The following is a 26,499-nucleotide window of genomic DNA, read 5'->3' as shown; positions in this document are numbered from 1 at the left end:
CTGTACCTTATGGTCTGTGGAAATTTTCCAGCAGAAATTTTCCCCTTCCCTTGATGCCCTAAGCACGTGCTTCATTATTTTGCTTAATGCTGTAGTTCCCAACATGGGGCACACGGACCACAGGGGAGCAATTTGATTTTTAAGGGAGGCAATTCAAGAATTGAGTTATTAACAGTTAATGGCCTTTTAGGCTTCCTCCATGTGAATAATTCACTTTTAGAATAATAAAATTTACAGTATATGTCACGGCGGGGCAGGCATCAGGATTTTAGAGATGCTTAGGTGGGGCATGGCCACAAAAAGGTTGGGAACCACTGGCTTAATGGCTAACGCAGCCCTGGCACCTTGGAGGAAAGGCAGGATATAAATGTACTAAATGGGTAAAAAGGATAGATTAGCGAATTCTTTTGTGGGTGGCTTCATACAATGAGGCAGTGCCAGATTTATGTGTAAGCTAAACAAGCTACAGCTTAGGGCCCCACTCTCTTGGGGGCCCCAAAAAAATTTAAAGGAAAAAAATGGATTTACATTTCCAAAATATAAGAAAAAACAAATAAAATAAAACCTACATACAGCAACAGTGTTTTGTGTTGTGTAGGCTCTTATGGTGTAAGTAATGGGCCCTGCCTGCTCCCTAAAATATTCAACACAAAAAACAGCGACAATTTGTTATTGACAAAGGACAGCTGGACATAGAAAGGGGCCTGTTACCTTCAGTAGCTTAAGGTAAAGGTAAAGGGACCCCTGACCATTAGGTCCAGTCGCGGCCGACTCTAGGGTTGCGGCGCTCATCTGGCTTTACTGGCCGAGGGAGCCGGCGTACAGCTTCCGGGTCATGTGGCCAGCATGACTAAGCCGCTTCTGGTGAACCAGAGCAGCGCATGGAAACACCATTTACCTTCCCGCCAGAGCGGTACCTATTCATCTACTTGCACTTTGACGTGCTTTCGAACTGCTAGGTTGGCAGGAACAGGGACCGACCTTCTGATCGGCAAGTAGCTTAGGGCTACTGACCTTCTGATCAGTAGCTTAGGGCCTCATCAAACCTAAATCCGGCCCTGCAAGGAGGGGGGCATCACTTGCTCAGGCTACTCCCCTTTCCCCCCTTCAAATTAAATATCCACCGTGTACTGTAGTACCTTATCTGCCACATGGTGGGGAATACACCCTTTGGGTAGTGGTGAGGGCTCCCTACCCGGTTTGTCTTTCTCAAGGAGGGAAGCCAAGCCAGCCAAGAGATTTCCCTGGCGCGGCCGCTCCACGACCTCCACCTGCTGCTGCTGCTGTTGCTACGCCTCGCCTGGCCTGCTGCCGCTCCCCGCCCTCCGGAGGGAGGAGACAGCCGCGTCCCGGCTCCGCCATCACGTGGGGAAAACAAATGCTCCCGCGGCCGCCCTGCCCCATTAGCACAGCCTGGCCAGGCACGCGGCGGGGTCTGGGCTGGCGAGGCGGCGCGCGCGCCTGCTCTCCGCCTCCACCATGAAGATGCACTTCAGCATCCCTCTCTCCGAAGAGCTGCTGGAGAAGTTTGGCGGCCGCTATGTGGTGAAGTAGCCAGGAGGAAGAGGGAGGGAGGGAGGGATGGAGGGCGGGTGGGCGACCGTAGTAGCCGCGCTGGCGGCGAGGAAGGCGGGTTAGAGAGAGGCGCGCGCCTGTGTGTGTGGAAGTAGCGAGGCGGCGGAGACCCTCCGCGTCTGCACCACACGCTGCAAGCGCCACTTTGCCCGCAAGTTGGCAGGAGCCGCGCCTTTTTTTTTTTTTTTTGCGCGCTGAAGGGACGCAGCCGAGGAGGGCGAGAGGCGCGCACCTGACGCGGGTTAAGAACCGCCTTGCATCATTCGCCTTTCCCTCCAGGGCTGCTTGTTGTGGGGCGCGGTGGGGAGGGTCTGAGAGGGGAGATGGAAGTGGGGGGGGGTTCCACAGGGAAGGAGAGCGTGGATTTGGCTCCCCGTTGCAAGCGATTGGTTGAAGGATCCGTCCGCGTCGTTTGGCGCTGAGCTTGGGGGATGCTTTATGCGCAGCTGAGGTGGGGGAAATGGGGCGTGTGTGTGCGCGAGGGGAGGAGGCGGATGGTTGCGTGGCATGTGGGGTGGGGGTGGGTGGGATGCACAGTCTCCGTGTGAAGAGAATGGGGAGGTTGGGAGTGGGGAGTGATTGCCAGAGGCAAATAACTTGAATAGTGTCTGTAGGGAAGGAGGGTGGGCTTTGCGGGAGTCAAGATTTTGGGGGGGGGGTCTGTGCCTGGATGGCACAGATTTGTACTGATGCCCCAGGAAAAAGGAGCATTTGAGAGAGTAGAATGTGGTTGGCACGTGGTTTCACAAGGTTGGGGGAAGAGTGTGTGTAAGAAGGAGAAGGAGGGGGGCTCAGACTATACTACGGCCAGAAAGAAGGGAAATATAAAATGCTGCTGTGCCCTGCTTCTCAAGTAAACTACGAAGATTCTCGTCCTATATTTGAAGAAATTACGGTTGCAATACCCGAAATGATCAAATGATCTGGAGCGACCAGTCTTTTAAAATAAGAAATATCTGGCAAGCCTAGGGTAGGCAGAGAGCGGCATATACTCCCTTTAATGTGCTCTCAAAGTGCATTATTTCCCCAAAAGAATCCTGGGAGCTGTAGTTGGTTGATGTTGCTGGGGATTGCAGCTCTGTTAAGGGGTTCTTTGGGGGACGCAATGTACTTTAAATGTACTTGGGGAAGGCATGGGAATGAATAGCAGTGTGATGGGAATTGTGAGTTGACTGTAGGGTGAGGAGGCATGATGGGTGTGCCATCATATAGGAGGATTCCCTGGTTTGGGGAATTTGCAGGATCTGCATGAGAAGAATGATGGGGCTCTATGCAAGAAAGTTTAAAATGCAGATAATAGGAAGTGACAAATTCCCCTAACTCTCCCAAGAGGATTTATTTAGAGAATCTGTGTATTTTCAGCTGTACTCTGTGTATCTCGAAGGCTTCCTTTTCTGCAAGGTGCGTTACAGTCAGTTGCACCACTGGAATGAACAGGTAAGATGTTCCGGTTCACTGGTCACCTTCCCCTTTCGCTTATCGCTTCTCCTTTTTCATGTTCTGCCAGAAAACATTTTGGAGGATATGTTTTACATGGAAGTGGGGTACATTCTACAGCGGGGGAAGGTCAGACTCCAGCCCTTGTTGAATCTACTTTGTATTTTACTAGAGTCCTGAGATCTGCCAGCTGGAGCAAGGTACAAAAGATTTGCACTTAGAACGAAAGAATATGGTGCCTCTCAGCTACTGCTGAGTACAGGGTTTTATTCTGAGTTCCAGAACTGAGATGCACTCAGTTTTCCCACGTAAAAATCAATCCCTGGTTATTCCAAGTTTTGTTCATTTCTGCAGTCTTAATTTTTTTTAAGTGTTCCTTTTGTTATTGCTATAGCTATGCAATTGGGAGTCAGAAATCATTGTGGTCTACCACAAATCACCCAGAGATCTTCCAGTAGATCATGATCTGTCTTCTGCCCATCCCTGTTCTCTGACATTCATTGATTTGTGAATGGGGAGTATCACCTAAATTTAGGAACATATGGGTCTAATATTTAGGTTCGATAGGTACCTATGTAAATGTTCCCTTTATTCAGAGCGCTTGATTTCCATCTAAATTTTTACATGAATGAGATTATCTGCATGCTAGCAGTTTCCTTTCAAATGAAACTTTGTGTGTGTGTATGCCTTAAAAGTGTTTAATTACATTTCTGCTCTCCCTTCATGCACTTGGGGAACATTCCCCAAGAATATTCTCAGAATTAGAAATAGATAATTAGTTTGGCCTTTCCAAGTACAAAGGTCAAGGACAGTAAATATTAGGCAGTATGCAGCCAATACTTCTTAAGATCAAATAATACCAGCACATGTGCAGTGCTAATTGTTCCAATGAAAAGGTGGGTTGTGGGTAGGAGTTATAAATATAAATGTGCATGGAAGAGCTTTGCTGCAGAGGGGGAAATTCCCTATCCCCAAAATGGTTTAAAAATTGAGCGATTATGGGAGGAGAGATAGAAACGGAAAATATAATGATTAGTCTCCACTAAGTGTCCATAACAGTTGCACAACCACATTACACACCAAATACCAGTGCTGGTGCTAGTTGAGGAAAGAGGAATGTTTCTATTCAGTATCAAAACTCAGGGCCCTGACAAGGTAAATTCATAGCATCAGTGCGCATTGCGTATCTGCTTTGTAGCCTTAAGTGATTGGATACTATTTCCCCCTGGAAACTGTAGTTCTGTAAAGGGGCAAAGGATTTCTGATTTGCAGCAGCTTGTCTGAACTACAGTTCCCAGGATCCTTAAAGGAGAAGCTGTGACAGTTATACAGGTAGGAAACCTTCAAAGGTTTTTTGTAATTGGATATGCCCTCTGTGTTTTAGTAGTTTATTTTGTAATTCACTGGCAAAGTTGAATTTTAGAAGCCTGGTTATCACTTTTAGGGTTTACATAAGTGAGGTATAGTGGTACAGTGGTACCTCGCAAGACGAAATTAATTCGTTCTGCGAGTTTTTTCGTCTTGCGAATTTTTCGTCTTGCGAAGCACGGATTCCCTGGGTATTAATGGTTTTAAGAAAAAGGAAACAAACTCGCAAGACGTTTTCGTCTTGCAAAGCAAGCCCATAGGGAAATTCGTCTTGCGAAGCAACTCAAAAAACGAAAAACTCTTTCGTCTTGCGAGTTTTTCTTCTTACGAGGCATTCGTCTTGCGAGGTACCAGTGTACCTTGGGTTAAGTACTTAATTCATTCCGGAGGTCCGTACTTAACCTGAAACGGTTCTTAACCTGAAGCACCACTTTAGCTAATGGGACCTCTGGCTGCCGCCGCGCCGCTGGAGCACGATTTCTGTTCTCATCCTGAAGCAAAGTTCTTAACCTGAAGCACTATTTCTGGGTTAGCGGAGTCTGTAACCTGAAGCGTATGTAACCTGAAGCATATGTAACCTGAGGTACCACTGTATATGCAAGAATAAACTACCTTACTGTAGTTTATATGAGAGGGTATGGATATGTAATGGGCATTGTCCTTTGTGTGTGTTTCTTTTTAATAATTTCTTTTCACACAAACCGCTACAGAGAGATGTTCCAAAATATAGCTCTGTTTAGTTGCTTTATTACTCTCTGTCATTGCTTTAAAGGGTCTTGCTAATCATTTCTGCCATTGTTAATTTTAATTATTTTGGGCCATTGGGTTGAATCCAAAGTAGCACTAAGAGATCCTCCTTCTGTGCCCCCCAACCTGTTCTAGGGGTTCCCCAAAGCCTCTGGAGCAGATTTGGAAAGGGTGTGGGGTGCATGTGGGAATGGGAGAGGAGGAGAAAGTCCTATTGCACAAGTGTAAATCCTTGCGCTGACGGGATGCATTAGTTGAATACTGCCCATTGCCTTTATTGCAATATTACAATCGAGATGACTTGTCTGGGCTATATCCTCAAAGGTGGCATATAAATAATTTTCATAATAAATATCTGAGGCTGGAACAATATGGACATACAGTCATACCTCAGGTTGAATATGCTTCATGTTGAGCGCGTTCAAGTTGCGCTCCGCGGCAACCTGGAAGTAACGGAATGCGTTACTTCCTGGTTTCGCTGCTCACACATGCGCAGACACTCAAAATGACGCCATGCACATACTCAGAAGCGGCGAAAAGCGACGCGCGCGCAGATGCGCCGTCGCTAGTTACGTTTGCTTCTGGATGTGAACGGGGCTCCGGAACGGATCCCGTTCGCATCCCAAAGTACACTGTATTTGTTAATTTATAGCTAAAGCAAAACATATACAGTCATACCTCAGGAGTCGAACACTTTGTGAGTTGAACATTTTGGCTCCTGAACGCTGCAAACCCAGAAGTTCTGGTTTGCGAACGTTCTTTGGAACTCGAAAGTCTGACATGGGTTCTGCGGCTTCCGATTGGCTGCAGGAGCTTTCTGCGCCTTGATTTCCAAATGTTTTGGAAGTCGAACGAACTTCCGGAACGGATTCCATTCAACTTCTAAGATATGACTGTAATTTAAGATAATAGGCAGCATCCTACTTCAACTGACTAAATATTGGCAGAGCTTAGGGACATGGTGGTTTTGAATAGAATGTAAGGATGGAGAGGAAAGTTCCACTTAGATTAGATCCATGGAAATTAATGGACCTAATCATAGCCATTAATTTCATTTGGTATACTCTTGAGTCGAACTTACATTGGATGCATCACAATATGTCCAGTGTTTGGACCAGAGTGACTTCAATGATATAACATGGACTGAACTGTGGTGGATCTCTCAGGCTTAATGTCAGGATGGCGGGTATATGTTTCAGGGCAAGTCAAAGTAAAAAGGCAAGGGGGAAAGGCATGTAGGGTTGAAGTACAGTGGTACCTCGGGTTACATACGCTTCAGGTTACAAACGCTTCAGGTTACAGACTCTGCTAACCCAGAAATAGTACCTCGGGTTAAGAACTTTGCTTCAGGATGAGAACAGAAATTGTGCTCCGGTGGCACGGCGGTAGCAGAAGGCCCCATTAGCTAAAGTGGTGCTTCAGGTTAAGAACAGTTTCAGCTTAAGAAAAGACCTCCGGAACGAATTAAGTACTTAACCCGAGGCACCACTGTAAAGTTTATTTTTTCTCTCATTCTTCTCTGCTGATTTTTTGCTTACTTAAGGCTTAAAGTTTATTCTTTTAATCCCAACTGGCATTAGTGAATATCCAAAAGCTATGAAAGGAAAACTGAGTAACATTGAGAAGAACAGGTTTCTCTCATTTTTCAGGTGCCTTTAACAGGTGGGAACACCTTGTAACCAACAATATGAAATAAACTACGCCAAATACCTTCCCTGGGCATGAGAGACAATGGCCTCTCAGTGTTTATCTGTCAGAAAAATCAGATTGTGTTAGCCACCAGCACCCAGCTTCAATGTTCTTGTCAGAAAGATGCTATCACTGATACAGATACCTAGCATACCCTCATCAGAAAGATCCAGGTAACCATATTGCAGCATGTCCATGAACGTTATTACAACAGCCTTCTTGCATTTGAACCATGTGAGGCATCGGCATTCTGCTGCTGTAATACTCTGCCTCTAGTAAAAGCTTCCAGAGTGGCCCTCTATACACTGGCTGCAAAAACAAACAAACAAAAAAATCAGGAAGAAGGAGTTAGATAAAATCACTATAAATTGTTGTGGTGACTTGGAGGTTTACCGTATTTTTTGCTCTATAAGACGCACCCAGTTTTTGGAAGAGGAAAACAAGGAAAAAAATATTCTGGATCCCAGAAACCAGGACAGCAAGCGGGATCGCTGCGCAGCAATCTCGCTTGCTGTCCTGGCTTATGGGATAGCCGTGTGCAGCCTCTCTCAGCCTCTCCCAAAGAACAGCTCAGGAGCGCGTATCTGTGTGCAGCCTGCCCACTGCTCCCGGGGCTGGAGGGGGAAGCCCCTGCTGCTCTGCCGGCACCCGGGGTTTCCCCTGCCAGCCCCAAAGAGCAGCTCAGGAGCGTGCTGCACTCCGGCAATTTAGCTCCAGGGACCACACATTTGCTCCATAAGATGCACAGACATTCTCCCTTAGTTTTTAAGAGGAAGAAAGTGTGTCTTATGGAGCGAAAAATACGGTAATTTGAAATCAAGCTGGATTTGCGTTCCTTGGTGTTTCTGGCAACCTCTCTTGCATCATGGATGTTGGGTCATATTATCATCTGTATTGTTTTAATTGGTATGGTTGCTAAGGGGTTGTCGTGGCCTTTGGCTAGAACAGTAAACTGATATTGATTGATTGAAATGGAGAACCATAACAGTGAATTACTAATAAGTGTATGGTAATGTGGAACACCAGGCATAAGTTACAAGTTTACTAAAATTAGTAGTCCCTGACAAGTTGTACATGCAACAGCTCATTATTAAGCCACCCTGTAAGAGTTGGGTGTATTCTGAACTGAAAGGAAGAAAGAAAGCATGAAATGCATCTGATTATCCTGGAGATTTCCATTAAAAGGGTTCAGCAAAAATCGTACATATATCATGATAAAAAGAGCAATGCGTAAGAAGATGAGTTGTTGATTCTCCCTCTCCAGATTCACAGGAACATTTAGGTTGACAATAGGAGACGTACAGCCCCTTGTATTTCAAGAATATAAGAATTGCTTTGCTCTTCCAGTCCAGCAAGTCTGTCGTTCTTGTCTCTAACAAGTAAAGTGCTCTATCCAGTTGCCCTGTCTTTTCAGTTAAGGCGGGTCTTTGGGAAAGGTGTGCCTGCGTTCCCTCCAAAATTCTACCTTGCAATGACAAAGTCAATGGCTGATGAAAGGAGAGCTCAACTGGAACAATATCTACAGAATGGTACAGTGAATCCTTAATACACACACACACACACACACACACACACATGTCAATAGTGGTTCATGACACATGGTGCAAATGTAAATTTTATACATGATTTCATTGGTCATAAACCATTAGATGGTATCTCATCTGTTCTCATGGGCTGAGCATGTTTATTTAGCCCCAAACTATTTATTACAGATGCTGCTCTATCTTGTTCTATAAAACCTCCACTAAATAAAGGCTGCACAGTATTGTTATTTCCTCATATTAGCCAATGGCCTTCAGGCCAATATATATATATATATATATATATATATATATATATATATATATATATATATATATATGAGTTGCATCTGATGCGGTGCACAAGAAAGAGGATCCCCCTGTTTTTTCCTCACCCATTATAGTCTTCAATTGGGGACTCTCAGAAAAGGCATAGGATTTGGAGTGAATGGATGCAGCAAAAAGGAAGATTGGGGGAAATTGGGTGGAAGCAGCTTGCCTGAATGGACTCTCTTACCCTTGGGCAGGGGGACTGGAGGTTTCAGGAGGGACGGGGGGTAGGAAATGCCCCCTGTTTGAGCTGCATTGGATACAGTGTGGTTGTAGCGATTAAGAGTTTTAGACCAGGAGACCAGGGTTCAAAACCCCACTTGGCTGTGAAGCTCACTGGGTGACCTTGGGCCAGTCACTGCCTCTCAGCCTAACAAGGTAAAGTAAAGGTAAAGGGACCCCTGACCATTAGGTCCAGTCGTGACCGACTCTGGGGTTGTGGCGCTCATCTTGCTTTATTGGCTGAGGGAGCCGGCGTACAGCTTCCGGGTCATGTGGCCAGCATGACTAAGCCGCTTCTGGCGAACCAGAGCAGCGCACGGAAATGCTGTTTACCTTCCCACCGGAGTGGTACCTATTTATCTACTTGCACTTGATGTGCTTTTGAACTGCTAGGTTGGCAGGAGCAGGGACCGAGCAATGGGAGCTCACCCTGTTGCAGGGATTCGAACCGCCGACCTTCTGATCGGCAAGTCCTAGGCTCTGTGGTTTAACCCACAGTGCCACCCGCATCCCCTAACAAGGTAGTTGTGGGGATTAAATGAGAATTCATTTATGGCACCTTGAGCTCCTTAGAGAAAAAGATGGGATATAAAGATAAAAAATACATTAAGAAACCCAATACCTAAATTAAATCTGTTTTCCTGAATCCTTACTTAATAATGAAAGGGTGAGGAGAAAATGCGGTCATCTAAAGCATCACTGTGTATATTGAGTTATAAGAAATCTCATCAGGAGCTTATGAAATGTGATGATCATTACTCCTGAAAGCCATTCTACACAATCCTTTCTGGATCCTCCAATGTGCTATTTAAAAAATCCACATTCAATTATACAAACTTAATAATTATTTTCTACCATGTTTGTCTTGAATATGCATGTGCTTTCCTCAGATCTATATTGTTAGTTTCCCTTTCAGTCATAAAATGACTGAAAGCTTACATATCTAGATAATCCTTTAAGCTGTCGGTCCTGATTTTTGTGCTTTTGTTTTTCAGTGTCGATTGATCCTAGTATTACGAACAGCGATGTCTTTATTAGTTTCTTTAGGAAATTGCAGCAGGTAAACTCTAGTCTTTCACAGAAAACCTATTGGAAAAAATGCTTGCCTTGTGCTCTCTGCACCTTATTCTGTCTTAAAACGAACTGAAAAATCAGCTTGTTTTTAGAAACTAACAAATGGGCCCTGGGACAAAATACCATAGTGTGAACTTCTCTTTGTTAGGATGCCATGACCATATCCAGGGGACTCCGTTCCATTCGTCCTTCCCTCTGAGTTCTCCTTCCTCTCCTTCCCCCTTCCAACAATTGGCCACCATTCCACGCCCAATGGGCATTCTCAGTTCTCCTTGCAATGTTTTGGTTCCACCCCCTTCCCCTTAGGGCCCACCCCCCACTTTTTTTCTTTGTACTTCTGCAAACCTTAAGGGTTCCCTCTAGGCTTCTCCCGCCGCCTCCTCCTCATGCTTGGTTGGTGGTGTTTTGGCCTGCACTTGGAGTTTGATATTAGTGTGCAGAGTAAACAGATCCTTACTGCTTAACTTTGCCTACTTTGCTGCATTAGCTACCAAGTTGGCAATAGTTGCAATTTGATATAAGCTGATCTGTTTAAAAGCTAATGCTATTCCCATGCCCCTAATGTTTTTGGTTGTTTTTTTTAAAGTGTGGCAAAAGGGTTTGCTTATGTTATGTTATGTTATTTATTTATTTACTTACTTACCGTATTTTTTGCTCTATAAGACGCACTTCCCCCCTCCTAAAAAGTAAGGGGAAATGTGTGTGCGTCTTATGGCGATAATGCAGGCTCTGCGCAGCGCTCCCTCTAGCTGTTCTAGCTGTTGGCTTAGCTGCGCGAAGCCTCTGCAGGGCAGTGGGGAGCCTTCATCCCGCTGCCCTGTGGAGGCTTCGCACACCTACCCCTGGCTTTTGCGGGAGGTGGGGGAAGGGACAGAGCGTGTGGCTCTGTCCCTTCCCCTACCTCCCAGAAAAGCCCCCTAGAGCTGCGCTCCCTTTAAAGACCATGTGGCTCTTCGGGAGGTCAGGGAAAAGCCAGGAGCCTTGCTTTCGCTGAAGCCAGGAGAGCAATCGGGATCGGTGCGCACCGATCCTGCTTGCTCTCCTGGCTTCAGGGATAGCCCTACAAAGCCTCCTGAGCGAAGCGGAAGGAGCGCTCCCTCTTCGCTCAGGAGGCTTCTTATTTCTTGTTTTCCTCCCCTAAAAACTAGGTGCGTCTTATGGTCAGGTGCGTCTTATAGAGCGAAAAATACGGTATTAATTTATTTATGGTCACTACATGACTCCCAGAAAACTCTCTGAGCACTTTTTTTAAAAAGAAAGCATGCTCCTTGGGACTTGGCTTCAAGAAAACAGCTTTGGGTTATGTCGGGTCAAGAAACGATAAGTATGTTGATGTGAAAATGTCAACATCTCTTTATCTTGTAATGGTGGCAACAGCTGCAGTCTGGCACGTACTTTCAGAGTGTTGCAACTTGAACTTCTAGCCTCTCTGCCTATATTCTCCTTAGTAGAAACAGTGTAAATATGGTGTATGATCATGGAGGTGCAGCGTCCTAAGGCCTTGCAAGGTTGGAATGATGATAGCAGAGTTTAGTTTCAGTAATTTTATCAATATTTTCTGGCCTTCAGTTAAAATCATACCATTTAAGTAACACAGACAGCAAGGACATTTAAATGATGTGACAAGAGTTCGTTTTATTAGTATGGCATAAGCTTTCGTGGACTAGAGCCCACTTCAATCAGATGCATGAAGTGTTATATTCAGGGCAGTGCCAGATCACCTACTTATTAAGTATTGATCTTGGTTTGCTTGTACAAAACTTAAAATTATGTCCAGTCTTCATTCAGCTTTCATTCCTATTTGCTTGCAAGCTGTCCTTGTATCTTCTCATTAATAATTTTTTCATTCCGTACATTCAATGCATTTCCCCATCACTTTCCAAACTGCAAAAAGCCAGGTGGTGGTTGTTTTTTAAACTGCATTTATTGCATAACAGAGAATTGCAGCCCTCCGGATGTCATTGGGAATACAATACCAACTATATCCCTAACCGTAGGCCATGTTGGCTAGGGCTGATGGGATTTGGAGTCAAATAACATCTGGAGATCCATAGTTCCTCATTCCTGCTCTAAGGGGACAGTCATTTAATCTCCTTTAAGTGCACACACCCAAAGTTTTGGGATGCACTTGAATTGATGACATAAGTGATAGCATAAGTCCTCTAAGATTTAATTAAATGTAGTAGGAGTTGAAAACAGTGTCCTTACCTCGTTTATGTCCAAACAAATAGAATCAAATTTCATTATTGCTTTCAGCTTAGCAGTTTTGTACTGGAGCACACAACCCCCCCCCCAACACACTTTAATATTCTGTTGGAGAGAGCACATTTCAGGCCTGCAGCAGTGTACCCATGTTGTATATGGTTTCCAAATAAAGTAACTCAGGTTCTTACTACTTTGTGTAGTAGTTCATAAACATCACAAATGTCAGATTGTACTTTACGCAAGCTGTTCTCATGCCCAACCCAGAGCTTTTGTCCAGGAATGTGATCCGTGCATGAGAAGAGCTATGCAATAGAATGCCTAGTTAGCATTCCTTCCGCCAAATGTCTGTGGGCTAGCTGGGGCTGCATTATGATGCCAGACACATAGCCTAAATCTCAATATGTCATTTTTTTCAATAGGAGAGATGATTTATGGGAAGGATCATAAATTATGTGTGAACAGCAAGTGTCCATTGTATTTCACTATGTACTTGTAAGTGCATTTATAAAACAGCAATTGAAGGCTAAGTAAACATTGTCCAAGCATGAAAGATTCTGAGCAAATAGCTTTTAATAGAGATATTCTGATACTCAGTGCTGTTTTCTTGCAAAACATTTTATAGAGGATCTAGGGCCTTTCTGGATGGCCTGTAAACAAGAGGAGCTGTAAAACGGCTGAGCAAACGTTTTCCTCCCCTCTGTAGAATTTCTACTGGTACAGCATGACCCGAGAACATCCTCTAATTTATTTGTTTTAAGTTGCTGCATAAATGTAGTGGCGATATTTAGCACATGATTTCCCTCCTAGGATTTTTCAGTATTAACACTTGCATGAAAAATCCTTGTAAGTGAGACTGTACAGTAGAAGTGACTATTGGTGTGAATTTGATGGTGTAGTGGAAGGGCAAAACAGGAATATAGTGTGATATTCTAAGCACAGAGCTTGGTGAAGAGGTTTGCTGGTGAATGGGCTGTGAACATGGCAACACAGATTCAAGCATTCTTCATTTTATGTGCCCACTCTGGATGGGTTGAGGACATCTTTGGCAGTGAAACAGGGCTCTCTTCCTTCAACATCTCCAAGACCGTAGAATGGTGAGGTACTTAGAATCATAGAATCACAGAATTGTGCTGTTGGAATGGACCATGAGGGTCATCTAGCCCAACGTCCTGCAACATAGGACTCTTTTGCCCAGTGTGGGGCTCAGACCCACAACCCAGAGATTAAGAGTCTCATGTTCTATAGACACATGCATTGGATTGAATTCATGCCATTTTGTATTCAAAACGTGCTCTACCACTGAGCTACAGCCCATTCCCCATGAGCAGAGCAAACTCAGGGAGATAAGCAGTGGATGGTGGAAGACTTGGACCCCATTTTTGTTAGAAATTGGACACCATTGTCACAGTTCTGAGTTTAAGCATCAACTGAATCTGCTGTCATCATTTCTGGTTTAACCCCAAGTGCACTTTGCCACAGGTTACTTCAAGTTCTGCCCATAATGGGGAGAAGGGGGAAATGAATAATCCAGCAGCAACTGGCTTGGAGATTAACACTCTTAACACTGGCAAAAAAGTAAGGTTCTTTTTTAGCAGTGTGCTAAATGCTTGTTTAATGGATGTGTGAGGGTCGTGATGATGCCACCTTGTTGGCTAGACCTGAATAGGACTAGCATTAGATACAACCCTTTGGTACAGACTAAGGCTGTAATCCAAAGCACATCTTGTAGAAAGTAAACTACTTTGAAAGCAATGAGATAGGTGAAGGAGAAGCTGCCACCTTTCACTCCTTAATGCTCATAATTAGTTCTAAAAATAGTTGTTGCTTCATGTCATCATGAAGAGAAATAAGAAGTTTGTGTGTGTGTGTGTTTGCAACTAAATGCCTAGGGTCCACAACTATTTTATTGCAGCACTGTTGCTTGATTTAAGGTATAACTTTAATCAATTAGTTATAATTAATCAAATCTGCATAAACTTGTATATGAGCAGGGGCAATTCAGAAGAAAATAGTGTTTTTCAGATGCTTGCATTGCTGTGTCATAGCAGACCATATCAGAAGAGATATTGCCTCCGCTCTCAGAAGGGCTTGGATCTATAAGCATTTAGATTAAAAATAAACAGTTTAATTGGTGCACTTCTTTAATTGATCAAAAAAAATCAATTTTACATAATCAATTAATCAACTAAGTGCTGCAGACTTCAACATCTGCTTTTTTAATCTTACCAAAGCCAGTTGACCATTTTTACTATTTTGGGGATCAAAAACAGGGATAGAAAACATGTTGCCCTTCAGATATTTTGGACTACAACTCCCTTCAGCCCTGACCACTGACCATCCATTTCTGACCTAGTTTGCTTAACGACCCACCGTATTTTTTTCCTGTAGTGAAGAAGCTGAAATCTTCGCTTTCAGATGCAAGGACCACATATATAGGCACTCCAATCCCATGTTTTCATGTCTTGCAGGATACATTTAAAATACAAACCCAACAATCATTTCTGGATGTTTATCTTGCTGATGGACGGTATCTCAGAATTGATATTCAGACATCAGATACTGCTGAAAGAGTGCTAGAGGCAAGTAATTTTTAAATGTTCTTTACAGTATCTCATAGGAACCAATTCACAAGCATGTTAAGCAATACGTTGCTGTTGTGTCTGTCCGGATATTTCAACCAAAGTACTAGCTTAAAAAGACACTTACTTCTTGGTGGCCAAGCCCAAACGAAATGGAGCAATTTGGACTAAACTAGTGATTTCTGGCAGAAAGAACCAGTACAAACACACCCATAGATAGAATCAGTGAGGCAGATATGTAAGAGCCTTTTAAAACTCATTTTTCATGATGAACCGTTATGAAGAATGTGAAAACTTGCAATATTTCTATTTCATCTCTCTAAACCTCTGTGGGGAAACAGAAACAGATTTATTTGTTGCATTTTTCTAATCCACCCTGATACAAAAGCCATTTCAAAATATTGTCTTAAACAACGTAACTTATTCGTAATCTTAATGGGAAAGTACCTCTCTTTTCTCCCCACCCCCCTTCCAGGTTGTATCGTACAAGATTGAGCTTTCAAGAGAATTAATAGGCTATTTCAGCTTGTTCCTTATTCAAGATCACAACAATGGGGAGCTGTCTGGTAAGAGGTGCATTGTTTAGTATACTAGACATTGCATTCACATTCCTTTCTATTTGTGCATTGTGGGAAGGCTTTATGGGTGATGGCTGTGTAGAAGCAACGTTTTGGCTGAACTCTGGTTTTTCCTCTTTGTTTTTGGTTGACTTTAAAACCTAAAGCAAAGCCTATATGTTGCATGGAGAGAAACCTTTTATCATATCACAAAAATGCAAGAACTTTTGGTTTGCTTTTGCTGGAAAAATATCCCTTTTATTTCTCTCCTTTTTAAGTTGGAAGAGGTTGGGGTTACTTCATAAATTGTGTGTTTCACAAGCACATATTAAAATGCATTGCATGAAGGAGACAAATGTGTGCTTTAAAGGTAAAGGGACGCCTGACCATTAGGTCCAGTCATGGCCGACTCTGGGGTTGCAGCGCTCATCTCGCTTTATTGGCCGAGGGAGCTGGCGCACATGTGGCCAGTATGACTAAGCTGCTTCTGGTGAACCAGAGCAGCTGTTTACCTTCCCGCCAGAGCGGTGCCTATTTATCTACTTGCACTTTGACATGCTTTCAAACTGTTAGGTTGGCAGGAGCAGGGACCGAGCAATGGGAGCTCACCCCATCACGGGGATTTGAACCGCTGACCTTCTGATCGGCAAGTCCTAGCCTCTAACCCACAGCACCCCCGTGTCCCTTTAAAAGATGTATATTTTAAAAAGTCAACTTTTTAAAAAAGTGTTTCAAAAATTACCTTCCCCCTTTCTTCCCCCTCACCTCTAGTATTGAAAAAACTGGCAGAATTTGAACTTCCCTATGTGAGTCTTCAGAGCATGAAAGAATCACCCTGTAAGATTGGGATCAGAAAGTGGTAAGCAAGAATGATGAAGAAGCAGATTTAGCAAGATGCATTAAAATGTATAGATATGCTGGAGGAAGGGCAGAAATACAGTATTTCAGTAGTAGCTCTCATTGTAGATATTTCACTGGATCAGTGGCTTTGTTTTGTTTAAACTTTCCATTTCCCTCTCCCTGTTGGACAGGTACATGGACCCATCCCTTGATAAAATGCTTATGAATTGCAGAACTTCAGTGAACTTACTTTATATACAGGTAAGGTTTTTTTCATGTGCAGGTGAGTTCCTCCTAGAAAAGCACTACTCTTGAAATACTATTACGGAAAGAAACTGACTTCTTGTTGTGTTTAAAAGTAGGCTTTCAGGAACAAGCAGAGCTTCTTAACTCCCATCCATCAACGCTACCTGATGTATAATAACAAATAGGTGTTCCCAAAGAGGAGGCTGGCCCAACTAGATGTAAGATAGAACTGGGTTTAGACCACATCACAGGGGGTTGTTCATAGCAAAAGGTCTGTAAATATTCCTCATAGATTACTTCCCCATGGCTTCTTTCTCTCCCTTCCAGGCATTAGGATATTACTGAAACAGACATGAGCCTGGCTGGGAGGAAATGTAGGAATTTAAGAAACTTCCTTATACCAAGTCCATCTAGCTCAGTACAGCCAACACTGACTGGCAGCTGCTGTAAGGTTTTCAGGCAGGAATTCACCCTAGCCCTGCCTGGAGAACACTGTGGATTGAACCCATGACCTTTGGCATGCAAAACATGTGCTCTACCACTAAGCTACAGCCCATTGCTCATGAGGAGAGCAACCTCAGGGAGATAAGCAGAGGGTGGCGGAAGACTTGAACCACTCATCACCTCTGTGTACCCCATATGTTGTTTAAAATCGTATAGTTGTCACAGATCTGAGTTTAAGGATCAGCTGAATCTGCTGCCATCATCTATGGTTTAACCCCAAGTGAACTTTGCCACAGGTCACTTCAAGTTCTGCCCATAATGTGGGGAAGGGAGGAAATGGGTAATCTAGCAGTAACTGGTTTAGAGATTAGCACTCTAATACTTGCCCCCCAAAAGGTAAGGGTTTTTAGCACCATCCTAAATGCTTGCTTGGACGCGGGTGGCGCTGTGGGTAAAACCTCAGCACCTAGGACTTGCCGATCGTATGGTCGGCGGTTCGAATCCCCGTGGCGGGGTGATCTCCCGTCGTTCGGTCCCAGCTCCTGCCCACCTAGCAGTTCGAAAGCACTCTTTAGTGCAAGTAGATAAATAGGTACTGCTTTATAGCGGGAAGGTAAACGGCGTTTCCGTGTGCTGCGCTGGTGCAGGCTCGCCATAGCAGCTTCGTCACGCTGGCTACATGACCCGGAAGTGTCTCCGGACAGCGCTGGCCCCCGGCCTCTTAAGCGAGATGGGCGCGCGACCCCAGAGTCGGACACGACTGGCCCGTACGGGCAGGGGTACCTTTTAAATGCTTGCTTATGGGACGCGGGTGGCACTGTGGGTTAAACCACAGAGCCTAGGACTTGCCGATCAGAAGGTCGATGGTTCGAATCCCCGCGACGGGGTGAGCTCCCGTTGCTCGGTCTCTGCTCCTGCCAAACTAGCAGTTCAAAAGCACGTCAAAGTGCAAGTAGATAAATAGGTACCGCTCCAGCGGGAAGGTAAACGGCGTTTCCGTGTGTTGCTCTGGTTCGTCAGAAGTGGCTTAGTCATGCTGGCCACATGACCCGGAAGCTGTCCGCCGGCTCCCTCGGCCAATAAAGCGAGATGAGCGCTGCAACCCCAGAGTCGGTTACGACTGGACCTAATGGTCAGGGGTCCGTTTACCTTTAAATGCTTGCTTAATAGTTGTGTGAGAGTCATGATATGCCACCATGTTAGGTTGAAATTAAATAAATTGGTGCTTGGCTCCCTCTTATTGCAATGCATGTTACAGCTGTTTTTTTATATATCACAGTTCTATCATGAGAGCTATTTGAGCTGCAGTAATGCAGACAGTTGAACTAGCAACTGGGTAGCTGCTTGCAGCCTAGTAGTATCTGGTGGGCATGGTGGGACTCCAGGGTTGCAGGATCCTATTGCCACAATTTATTTGCAACGTCATGTTGATTTTGCTGCTTCAGAGAACTGTTCTCCACGATTCTTGTGCCCATTCTGCCATGTCAGAGGGACCTGATCCCACATGGATCAGCAGGACAGGCAATTTGAGGAGCTTATTGGTTTGGTGGTTTGACTGCTGGACTCTTAAGTCAGGGAGAACAATGTATCGGGGACTTTAATACATACCTTTTTTCTCTTTTTAAGGTTCTGCAGGAAATGGAGAAGAACTGGATCAAGCCTACAGACGGACAGATGCAGAAGCTTCAAATGCTACAGAAAGCACCTAACAAAATGAAGGTAACACAGTGTTTTAACCTTTTCAGGGTGCATGCTGTGGTGCAAAGACACCAGAGAGAGCATCTGCTTATAAAGGCTTGCTGTGTTCTTCAGCTCTGCCAAGGATTTTTTATTTTATTCTGTAAGCAGAAGAATCTTCTATCCTCTCCTTGTGTCTCATCCCACGCCAGTTTGCTCAAGCTGGACCCCAACAGAGTAGCTTGTCAGGGGTCTCAGGGAGAGATGAGGATGGGAAACTCTCTTCTATTAATCCAAGCCCAGCTGCGCAAAAAATGAGTCCCCATTTCACAAAATTTGTCCAGGTGTGTTAGATTCTGTTGATGTTGTTCGTGAAAATTAGCTGAGGCCCATCTACAGTTTGGAGGAGCATTAACTTCCCATGCATATTACAAATCATGTGTTAGGAAGGAAGGAAGATGAGCTCTCTTGCCTGCATCAAAGCTATTGCAAAGGTTGCTCTCTGGCAAACCCAGACCGGCTTCTACCCATCTGGCTTTTCCTTTAAGCTCTTCCTGCAGAGCCAGGAGATGAAATGTGAGATTGGATTAGAGAGGGGAAAGAGCAGACCTAGAGACCCAGACCCCTTCTCCCTTCCCTTCTGATCTTTCAACCCCAGCATACTCTGTGTTAGCATCTCCAGCTCTGCCTCCATAGACAGAATGCCTGCTGCGGTATTTAATTATTTCGTGGGTGAAAATGCAGTTTGTTATAAGCATACAAAGAGAGGCAACAGAGAAATAATAAGCCAGTTTTGCAGAATTTCCTGTAGCATTTGTACAATGACAAACTTCTAGACATGCAAAGCAGGAGTATAGCCTGCAGATCACTTGCTACAAGATTAGAACAACTCCTATAGAGTGCTCCAGATTTAAATGGATGAGGCCTGGAGACTTGCTGCAATCAACACTGCTCATGTGGAATTTTTCTCGCACAAGTGGACTTCCCCTTCCTCCTCTTCTCCCTGTGCACCTCAAAATGCGCTCTGAGGGATCTTCCAACCCCCTGGAGCAGATTTTGAGGGTGCACAGCTGGCTGCAGAAGTTCCATAGTGCTAGCAGAACCACAGTGTTGAGTTCTGCCTTTCTTCTCACGTTCCAGTTTCTTTAAGCTACTGCTTTGGAAAGGAATTACTGATAAAAGCTAATAGTGTCGGGTATTCCATCTGCACTGCCATACACATTTTTTCCAGTGTGTTAACCATCCCCACTTGACATTGACATGTATATTCTCAAATGAGCACTGGGATAATTCCTGCATTGATTTTATATGTGAGACGTGGCCCGCAGTGTGTTTGAGGGGGCGGGGGCTTATCCAGATAACAACAGAGTCCTTGGCTTTTGGTCCCTTGCTGAAGTTGCTAGTCCTCAGTACCTTCCTGCATCATGTGGTACAGTATATAACCCACTGTTGTCCTCCAGTTTCTGTTTCTCTTGCACAGTTTTTAGAGCTGGCTCAGGAGGTCCAGCACTACGGATACATCAAGCTCGCTCCTTGCTCCTGTGACTATCCTGAAGCAGGCTGTACTGCTGCTATTCATGTGGGGAATAATGAGATTAGCTGCTGCATAAAGTTGCCTAGCAACCAGATCAAAGAGGTCAGCTTCAAGATCAACAGGGTGAGGTGCTGGCAGGTCACATTTCTAGTAAGTACCTTGTGAGCAACTTCACTACTTAACCACATTGTTTAATGCTAACTTTCTTGTACTGGATTTCCTTTAAACTTGAGTCTCATGAGAAAAAAAAAATTCCTAAATGAGAGGCCCTGCCTTGTAAGCAATAACACAAATTCTTAGTTTAGATTGCCTTTATGCACCTTTCTTGCTGCACATACACGTTAGGAAGAAGTTGTTCATTGTTAAAATTCTGTGTTCCAAATATCATCAACGGTAGACTGAGTTGATACTTCTGCAGTCTTGCCTCACCTCAGATTCCTCTAAACATTCTCCTCCGACCTAGGAGAAAGTGATAGCTGCATATAGAAAACGGGGGATGAAAGTTCTGCTGAGAGTGAACCCATTGAAGTTAGTGGGCATTTCTAACTTGCATACAACAATTTTAGTGGGTCTTCTCTAAAACAACAACAACATTGGAGATATCCTCTGAATATTAGTGTAGTGCAGTGACTAGGCATTAGTATAGACTGGAGGACCTCTCGACTAATATTACTGCATCTTTTTTTAAAACTCCTTAGGGATCTGTTACAGGCCAAGGCCTTGACCAATTCCTGGAGCTCAGGTTTGAGTACAACGATTCTGACACCTGGAGATGGATTGCCTTTAACACAAAGCAGGTTTGTATTACATAATACAAACGTAATGTACATAAAGTACATAAAAGGAGAAGCCTGAAGAGTGAACAACCATGTATTGTGTGTCTGCTGAAATTGCAGCACCAAAGTTCAGAGGGGATCATTTTTTAGCAGTTAGAGACCTTCTTTGAAGGTGCATTTCCCAATGGAGGAAATCCCTAGTCCATCTGATCCCAGTGGGGCTTTCTGCCCAGGGAGCCCTGCTTGCAGTGGAATAATCTGGAACTCACTTCAAGCTCCTGACCATTTATTTGTAGCCATATCCATACCTCCCTCACACCTGGCATCACATATGACATCAGGTATGGCAGGTGGGTGTGGTTTGTGGGTAATAATAGCCTTACAGGGCAAACTGGTACTCGTATAAGGCCTAATTAGGTCTGTGGGCCAGAAGTTCCCCACCGCTAACCTAACCCTTGCAGGCAACAGCTCAACAAGACCTTACCCGGACATCTTCCTCCATTTTGCTAATGTCAGGGGTTGAAGTTGGGACACTATAGATGCAAAGGATGTGCTTTTACAACTAAGCTGTGTTCATCCCCCTGCTTTCTTCCACCTAGTATTAAATATAAAGGGGAAAAAGTTGCCTTATATCTGTTACTTATGAATGACAATTCGCAAGAGACAATATCCCCTGAGCGTTACTGTTATATGTTTAGGTTCACATCAGGAAAGGCTTGTTCAGGTTTACTTTCATATGTAAGTCCTGAGTAAATTGAATGATATGGCTAGTGGACTACAATCGGATAGATTAAGCTGGGAGTAAAAAAACATGCGAACCACAGAGCAAGGCTGATGTACTCTGGAAAGCAGCAATTCTGCATATAAAGTTTTTTGTTACTTAAAATCAAAATGTAATATTTATCCCACGTCTAGGCATTTCTCCTAAGCTCCTGCTTAAAAAAGATAATATCGGAGCAGCTGATGACAGCAACCAAAGGTGATCAAGAAATGGTGAGCAAAGTTTGACAATCGAGTTTGCCTGACTGTTGATGTGAGGTTCTTGGCTCCATTGCTCCTGCACGGTGGAGGCCGGGTGATTAGAGCAACTGGTACATTGCCCCACCAAACTCAACCAGCCCCTACCAGCCTTACTTACAGCCAATCAGAAAGTTGCTCTGCCTGTTGTTGGCTTGGGCCTACTGTTGGTCTCCCTGCCTTCTGTCTTGCCAGCCTCAGTGGGCAATACTGGCTCCAGAGATCCTCACTTGACCCACCCTATGTCTGAAATCATATACAGGCTTAAGAGCAAATCCTACTGAGTTCAATGGAACTAGAAAGTACTTCCCAGTAAACATGCACATGGAATCAAGATGCATACTTTCCATTTTGTAAATGGGAGGCCAAGGAACCTAGAGGGAAGTTTGCTCAACATTTGATCATCAGCCTATAGAACGACACATCCTCTTGGGTAAGGTTCATAAATCATATTCAGGGCAACTTTAGCAATAATTTCTTTTTTCAGTAGGGGTGAGTATTGCCTGGTATCTGTAGATTCTAGGCTCACCACAGAAATTGGTTCATTGCTTAAAGGAAAAGACCAAAAAAACAAACCCATTGCTTTCATTCACTTCTCCACATATAAATGCCACTGGTGCTTGATATCAATGGAAATCATGTTCACAAGGTCAAAGAGAAATGTGATTAAAATTGCTGATACTATAGTGTATTTGCCAGTGTCTCCCCTGTGTGAATGCACTTGAGTTACATGTTGCCTGCCTCTGTGTGTTTATCTTCTGCCTAGCAATGATCTTTACATTTTATCAATCTGTTTTAGCAGATTGAACTTCCTGAACCAGGTAAAGCTAAGAAACCAAGCATCCATCCAAGTCAGGTTTGTGAATTAAATGACATAAACTTGGGTGGAGACCTGAGAGGGGCTGGGATGGGAAAGGAGATGGCTAGGGTCCCTAATGCAAGTTGCTGTTCTCTCCTCCTAACCTTGCCACACACACACACACAAAATCTTCAATAAGGATGGTGACGCTGACATGCTTTTCCTGGTGGTTGTGAGGATTACTGAGCTTATTATCGGAAGTGCTCTGTGCACGTCATAGTGCTATATAAACAGTTATTATCACTGCGTCATAGAGGCTGCCACTGCTTATCTCGGTTCAATACAATTGCTGCAGTACTATAACTATAATACCCATTGGACAGCCTTCTGCAACCTGGTGCCCTCCAGATGTTTTGAACTATGACTCACATCTGCCCCAGCCAGTATAGGCTGCCAAAACATCTGCAGGCACTAGGTTGGAGAAAGCAGGATCAAAAACCTTGATAGCTGCTGGCTTTCACAAACCTTTTCTTTCCTGTTACGTATCATTAGCATAGCTGCTGGTGGTATTCCCCAACACACAGTTAGGTGGTGTTCTACTGGTGTGTGTTTCATGTATTATTGACTAGAAGTTTTTTTTTTTAATCTCTTGGCTTAACATATCCTGTATTTGATTCTGTGCAGATATTTCATTCTGGTTTTAAGCCAAGAAAAAAACCGAACGCTAGTAGACCAAATGAGGATGACTGCGTGTTTGAGAAAATACGCGAAGAAGACTTGTGACCTGCACTTCAGCTGCTGCTGCTGCCTCTGGGTTTTTTAAAAATGAGGAATAGCGAACTTATCACAGCAGTTGTCCTCTGTTTAATAGCAGTCTACATTTTCTAACTCCTCATGTATTTTTGTTCTTGAGGTTTTTTAAAAAAACATCATCTGCTCCTGGGAACCAGAATTTGTTATAACGGGGAAGACTGTAAATATTTTGCACATATATTTCATTTTATTATAAAAAATGTACAGGACCTTTAAAAAAAATGGGAAACATTGCATATCTTGGATCAAAGTAACACCTTTTAAAGTATTTGACATTAAGCTGTTAATCTTTGGCCTCTGGAATGTTTACCATTGTTCTGTTCCACGGGATACAAACTGTCTCCCCACAGGTCTTCAGCTTAATGATAAATTACACAATGCCACTGAATTTGTGGTAAGGTCTTCCTATGTACAAAGTACATCATCTTACAATGATCCCTACTTCCCTCCAGTACCTGCAGACATGTCTTTGATTATCTCCACCCGTTCCTGCCTCCCAACTGTGCACTGACTACTGGAATAATTACCCTCAGGACTGTTAGGAATGCTCCAGTTTTAATTACTCCAACATATTACAATTTTGGTCTCTTTTTGTTCTTGTTAACCTACTATGTTTTGTATGAGTGTTTTTTTAAAAAAAAATATGCAAGGTGGGAGACAACTTGTGGTGAACAACCTGTGATTATGTTAAATATAAGCACTGTGAAATTATTATAAATGTCGTAATTTCTCTACCCCCCCCCCCAAAAAATACACTTCTTACAAAGCTGAAAATACTGTGGACACCAGGTGTCACTACTACAACTCCCATTTGTTGTTTAGTCGTTCAGTTGTGTCCGACTCTTCGTGACCCCATGGACCAGAGCACGCCAGGCACTCCTGTCTTCCACTGCCTCCGGCAGTTTGGTCAAATTCATGCTGGTAGCTTCAAGAACACTGTCCAACCATCTCATCCTCTGTCATCCCCTTCTCCTTGTGCCCTCAATCTTTCCCAATATCAGGGTTTTTTCCAGGGAGTCTTCTCTTCTCATCAAGTGGCCAAAGTATTGGAGCCTCAGCTTCAGGATCTGTCCTTCCAGTGAGCACTCGGGGCTGATTTCCTTAAGAATGGATAGGTTTGATCTCTTGCAGTCCATGGGACTCTCAAGAGTCTCCTCTAGCCCCATAATTCAAAAGCATCAATTCTTTGGCAATCAGCCTTCTTTATGGTCCAGTCTCACTTCCATACATCACTACTGGGAAAACCATAGCTTTAACTATACAGACCTTTGTTGGCAAGGTGATGTCTCACAATGTTATAATGACCAGCAAATCTGGACTGTCCCCGTCATGGATCACTGCCTTGCCGTGGCGAAGGGGCTTGAATAACTCAGAGAAGCTATGAGCTATGCCGTGCAGGGCCACCCAAGATGGACAGGTCATATTGGAGAGTTTTGACCAAACGTGATCCACCTGGAGCAGGAACCGGCAAGCCACTCCAGTATCCCTGCCAAGAAAACTCCATGGACAACTCCCATAACCCCTGATTATTGGCACCAGAGTGGGGAAGGCTACATTAGATCATCCTTTGTCCCTCCACTGCTCAATAGTTGCCTGAGTTTGGGCGAATCATAGAATTGTGGAGTTGAATAGGACCCAACAGCATCTAGTCCAATCCCCTGCAACGGAGGCATCTCAACACGTGGCCTGGATGGCTCAGTTTGTTAGTGTGGTGCTGATAATGCCAAGATTGCAGGTTTGAGCCCCATTCAGAAGACATCTTAAGGCAGCCCTGTTCAGGGAAGTTTTTAACGTGTGATATTTTACTGTATTTTTGGTTTCTATGGAAGCCGCCCAGAGTGGCTGGGGAGGCCCAGCCAGATGGGCGGGGTATAAATAATAAATTATTATTATTATTATATGGGGCAGCTGCATATTCCTGCATTGCAAGGGGCTGGGCTGGGTGACACTCGGGGTCCCTTCCAACTCTAAAATTATATGATGCTATCCAATTTTTGAAATCGTATTGGCCCCTGCTGAGGCAACATGGTCTCGTGTTAGACAACCGGTGCGGCTGCTAGGGGCAGGTGAAACATCCTTTGGGAAGTGCTAGAAGATGTATGGAGTCAGGCACTGGTCCATCTACACTGGTAAACACTCCTTTTGCAATCCTACCTGGAGATGCTGGGGATCGAACCTGCAATATATGCGAAGCATGTTATCTACCATCGAGCTAATCTCGCCTCTCGCTAGACACAGCGGGTGGGGGGGCGTGTTCTACATCAGCCAGCCCGCGAGGGGCGCTGCTGGACCGATCTCGCTTTGCCCGACGCTCTATCATCTCGACTCTGCTCCGCGTCATTTCGCTCCTTGAGTCAGGCAGCGCTGAAAACCCAAAGCGGGTATAGTCTCAGCTGCTTTTGCATGCATAGCAATGGTCCGCAATCGACGCTCCAAGAATCTACGTAACCTGCAGGGCGAGAGTCATTCTGCGTACAAAAATAAAATGTTCCAGTAAGAAACCCCATGGCAGCTGGACAGACTTTAATCCCCAAGAAACCAACTACCCTTCCCTTAAAACACTCCATACATAAAATAAACTCCAGAAGCCATGGGGGGCTTATTCTTATCTAATTGACAAAATAACGTGGTGGAAGTGAGCAACCTATTCTGCCTTGGTCAGACCCCAGCGGGAATACTGTATCCAGTTCTGGGCACCACAATTTAAGAAGAATATTGACCATATTATTCCGAATAGGATTTCCCTTAAAAAAGGGGGAAAGTTGACAGCTATGATATTGACAAGCCGGAACATGTGCAAAGGAGAGCCAGCAAGACGATAAAGGGTCTGGAAAGTAAGCCGTATGTGTGCTTTTCCATGTTTAGCCTGGAAAAGAAGAGACGGAGAGGAGATATGATAGCCGTCTCCCCATATCAGGCACCCCCAAACTCGTCCCTCCAGATGTTTTTCAGACTACAATTCCCATCATCCCTGACCACTGGTCCTGTTAGCTAGGGATGATGGGAGTTGTAGTCCCAAAACAGGGCCGAGTTTGGGGGGTGCCTGCCCT

General features: G+C 44.3%; 1 protein-coding gene across 5 annotated transcripts; it reads left to right on the top strand.

Moving 5' to 3' along the window:
- Nucleotides 1–1,356: 1,356 nt before the first annotated feature.
- On the top strand, nt 1,357–24,160 carry SNX31 (sorting nexin 31). Of its 5 annotated transcripts, none has more exons than XM_083623531.1 (14): nt 1,360–1,545; nt 2,938–3,012; nt 8,231–8,345; nt 9,884–9,948; nt 14,636–14,746; nt 15,222–15,312; nt 16,075–16,162; nt 16,335–16,404; nt 18,460–18,552; nt 19,991–20,194; nt 20,743–20,841; nt 21,736–21,813; nt 22,640–22,693; nt 23,321–24,160. In XM_083623531.1, exons 1-14 carry the CDS (start codon nt 1,480–1,482, stop codon nt 23,417–23,419), a joined length of 1,308 nt encoding a protein of 435 aa, XP_083479657.1. In that variant the 5' UTR covers nt 1,360–1,479; the 3' UTR covers nt 23,420–24,160. The 5 variants fall into 5 exon arrangements, with proteins under 5 accessions (XP_083479658.1, XP_083479657.1, XP_083479656.1 ...); XM_083623530.1 differs by having other exon boundaries at nt 1,365–1,545; nt 22,637–22,693; XM_083623533.1 differs by lacking the exon at nt 1,360–1,545 and adding an exon at nt 1,601–1,816 and having other exon boundaries at nt 22,637–22,693.
- Nucleotides 24,161–26,499: the final 2,339 nt, after the last annotated feature.

This window comes from Podarcis filfolensis (assembly GCF_964270895.1).
Source record: "Podarcis filfolensis genome assembly, chromosome: 7".
Classification (NCBI taxonomy): domain Eukaryota; kingdom Metazoa; phylum Chordata; class Lepidosauria; order Squamata; family Lacertidae; genus Podarcis; species Podarcis filfolensis.
This window is presented reverse-complemented; position numbering and strand designations above follow the sequence as displayed.

Excerpts from the sequence above, each read along its gene's own strand:
- SNX31 (XM_083623530.1), top strand. The coding sequence starts at position 1,480 with ATGAAGATGCACTTCAGCATCCCTCTCTCCGAAGAGCTGCTGGAGAAG. Across the intron at positions 15,313-16,074 it reads CAACAATGGGGAGCTGTCTG|TATTGAAAAAACTGGCAGAA; the intron begins GTAAGAGGTGCA and ends CCTCACCTCTAG. Across the intron at positions 16,405-18,459 it reads TGAACTTACTTTATATACAG|GTTCTGCAGGAAATGGAGAA; the intron begins GTAAGGTTTTTT and ends TCTCTTTTTAAG.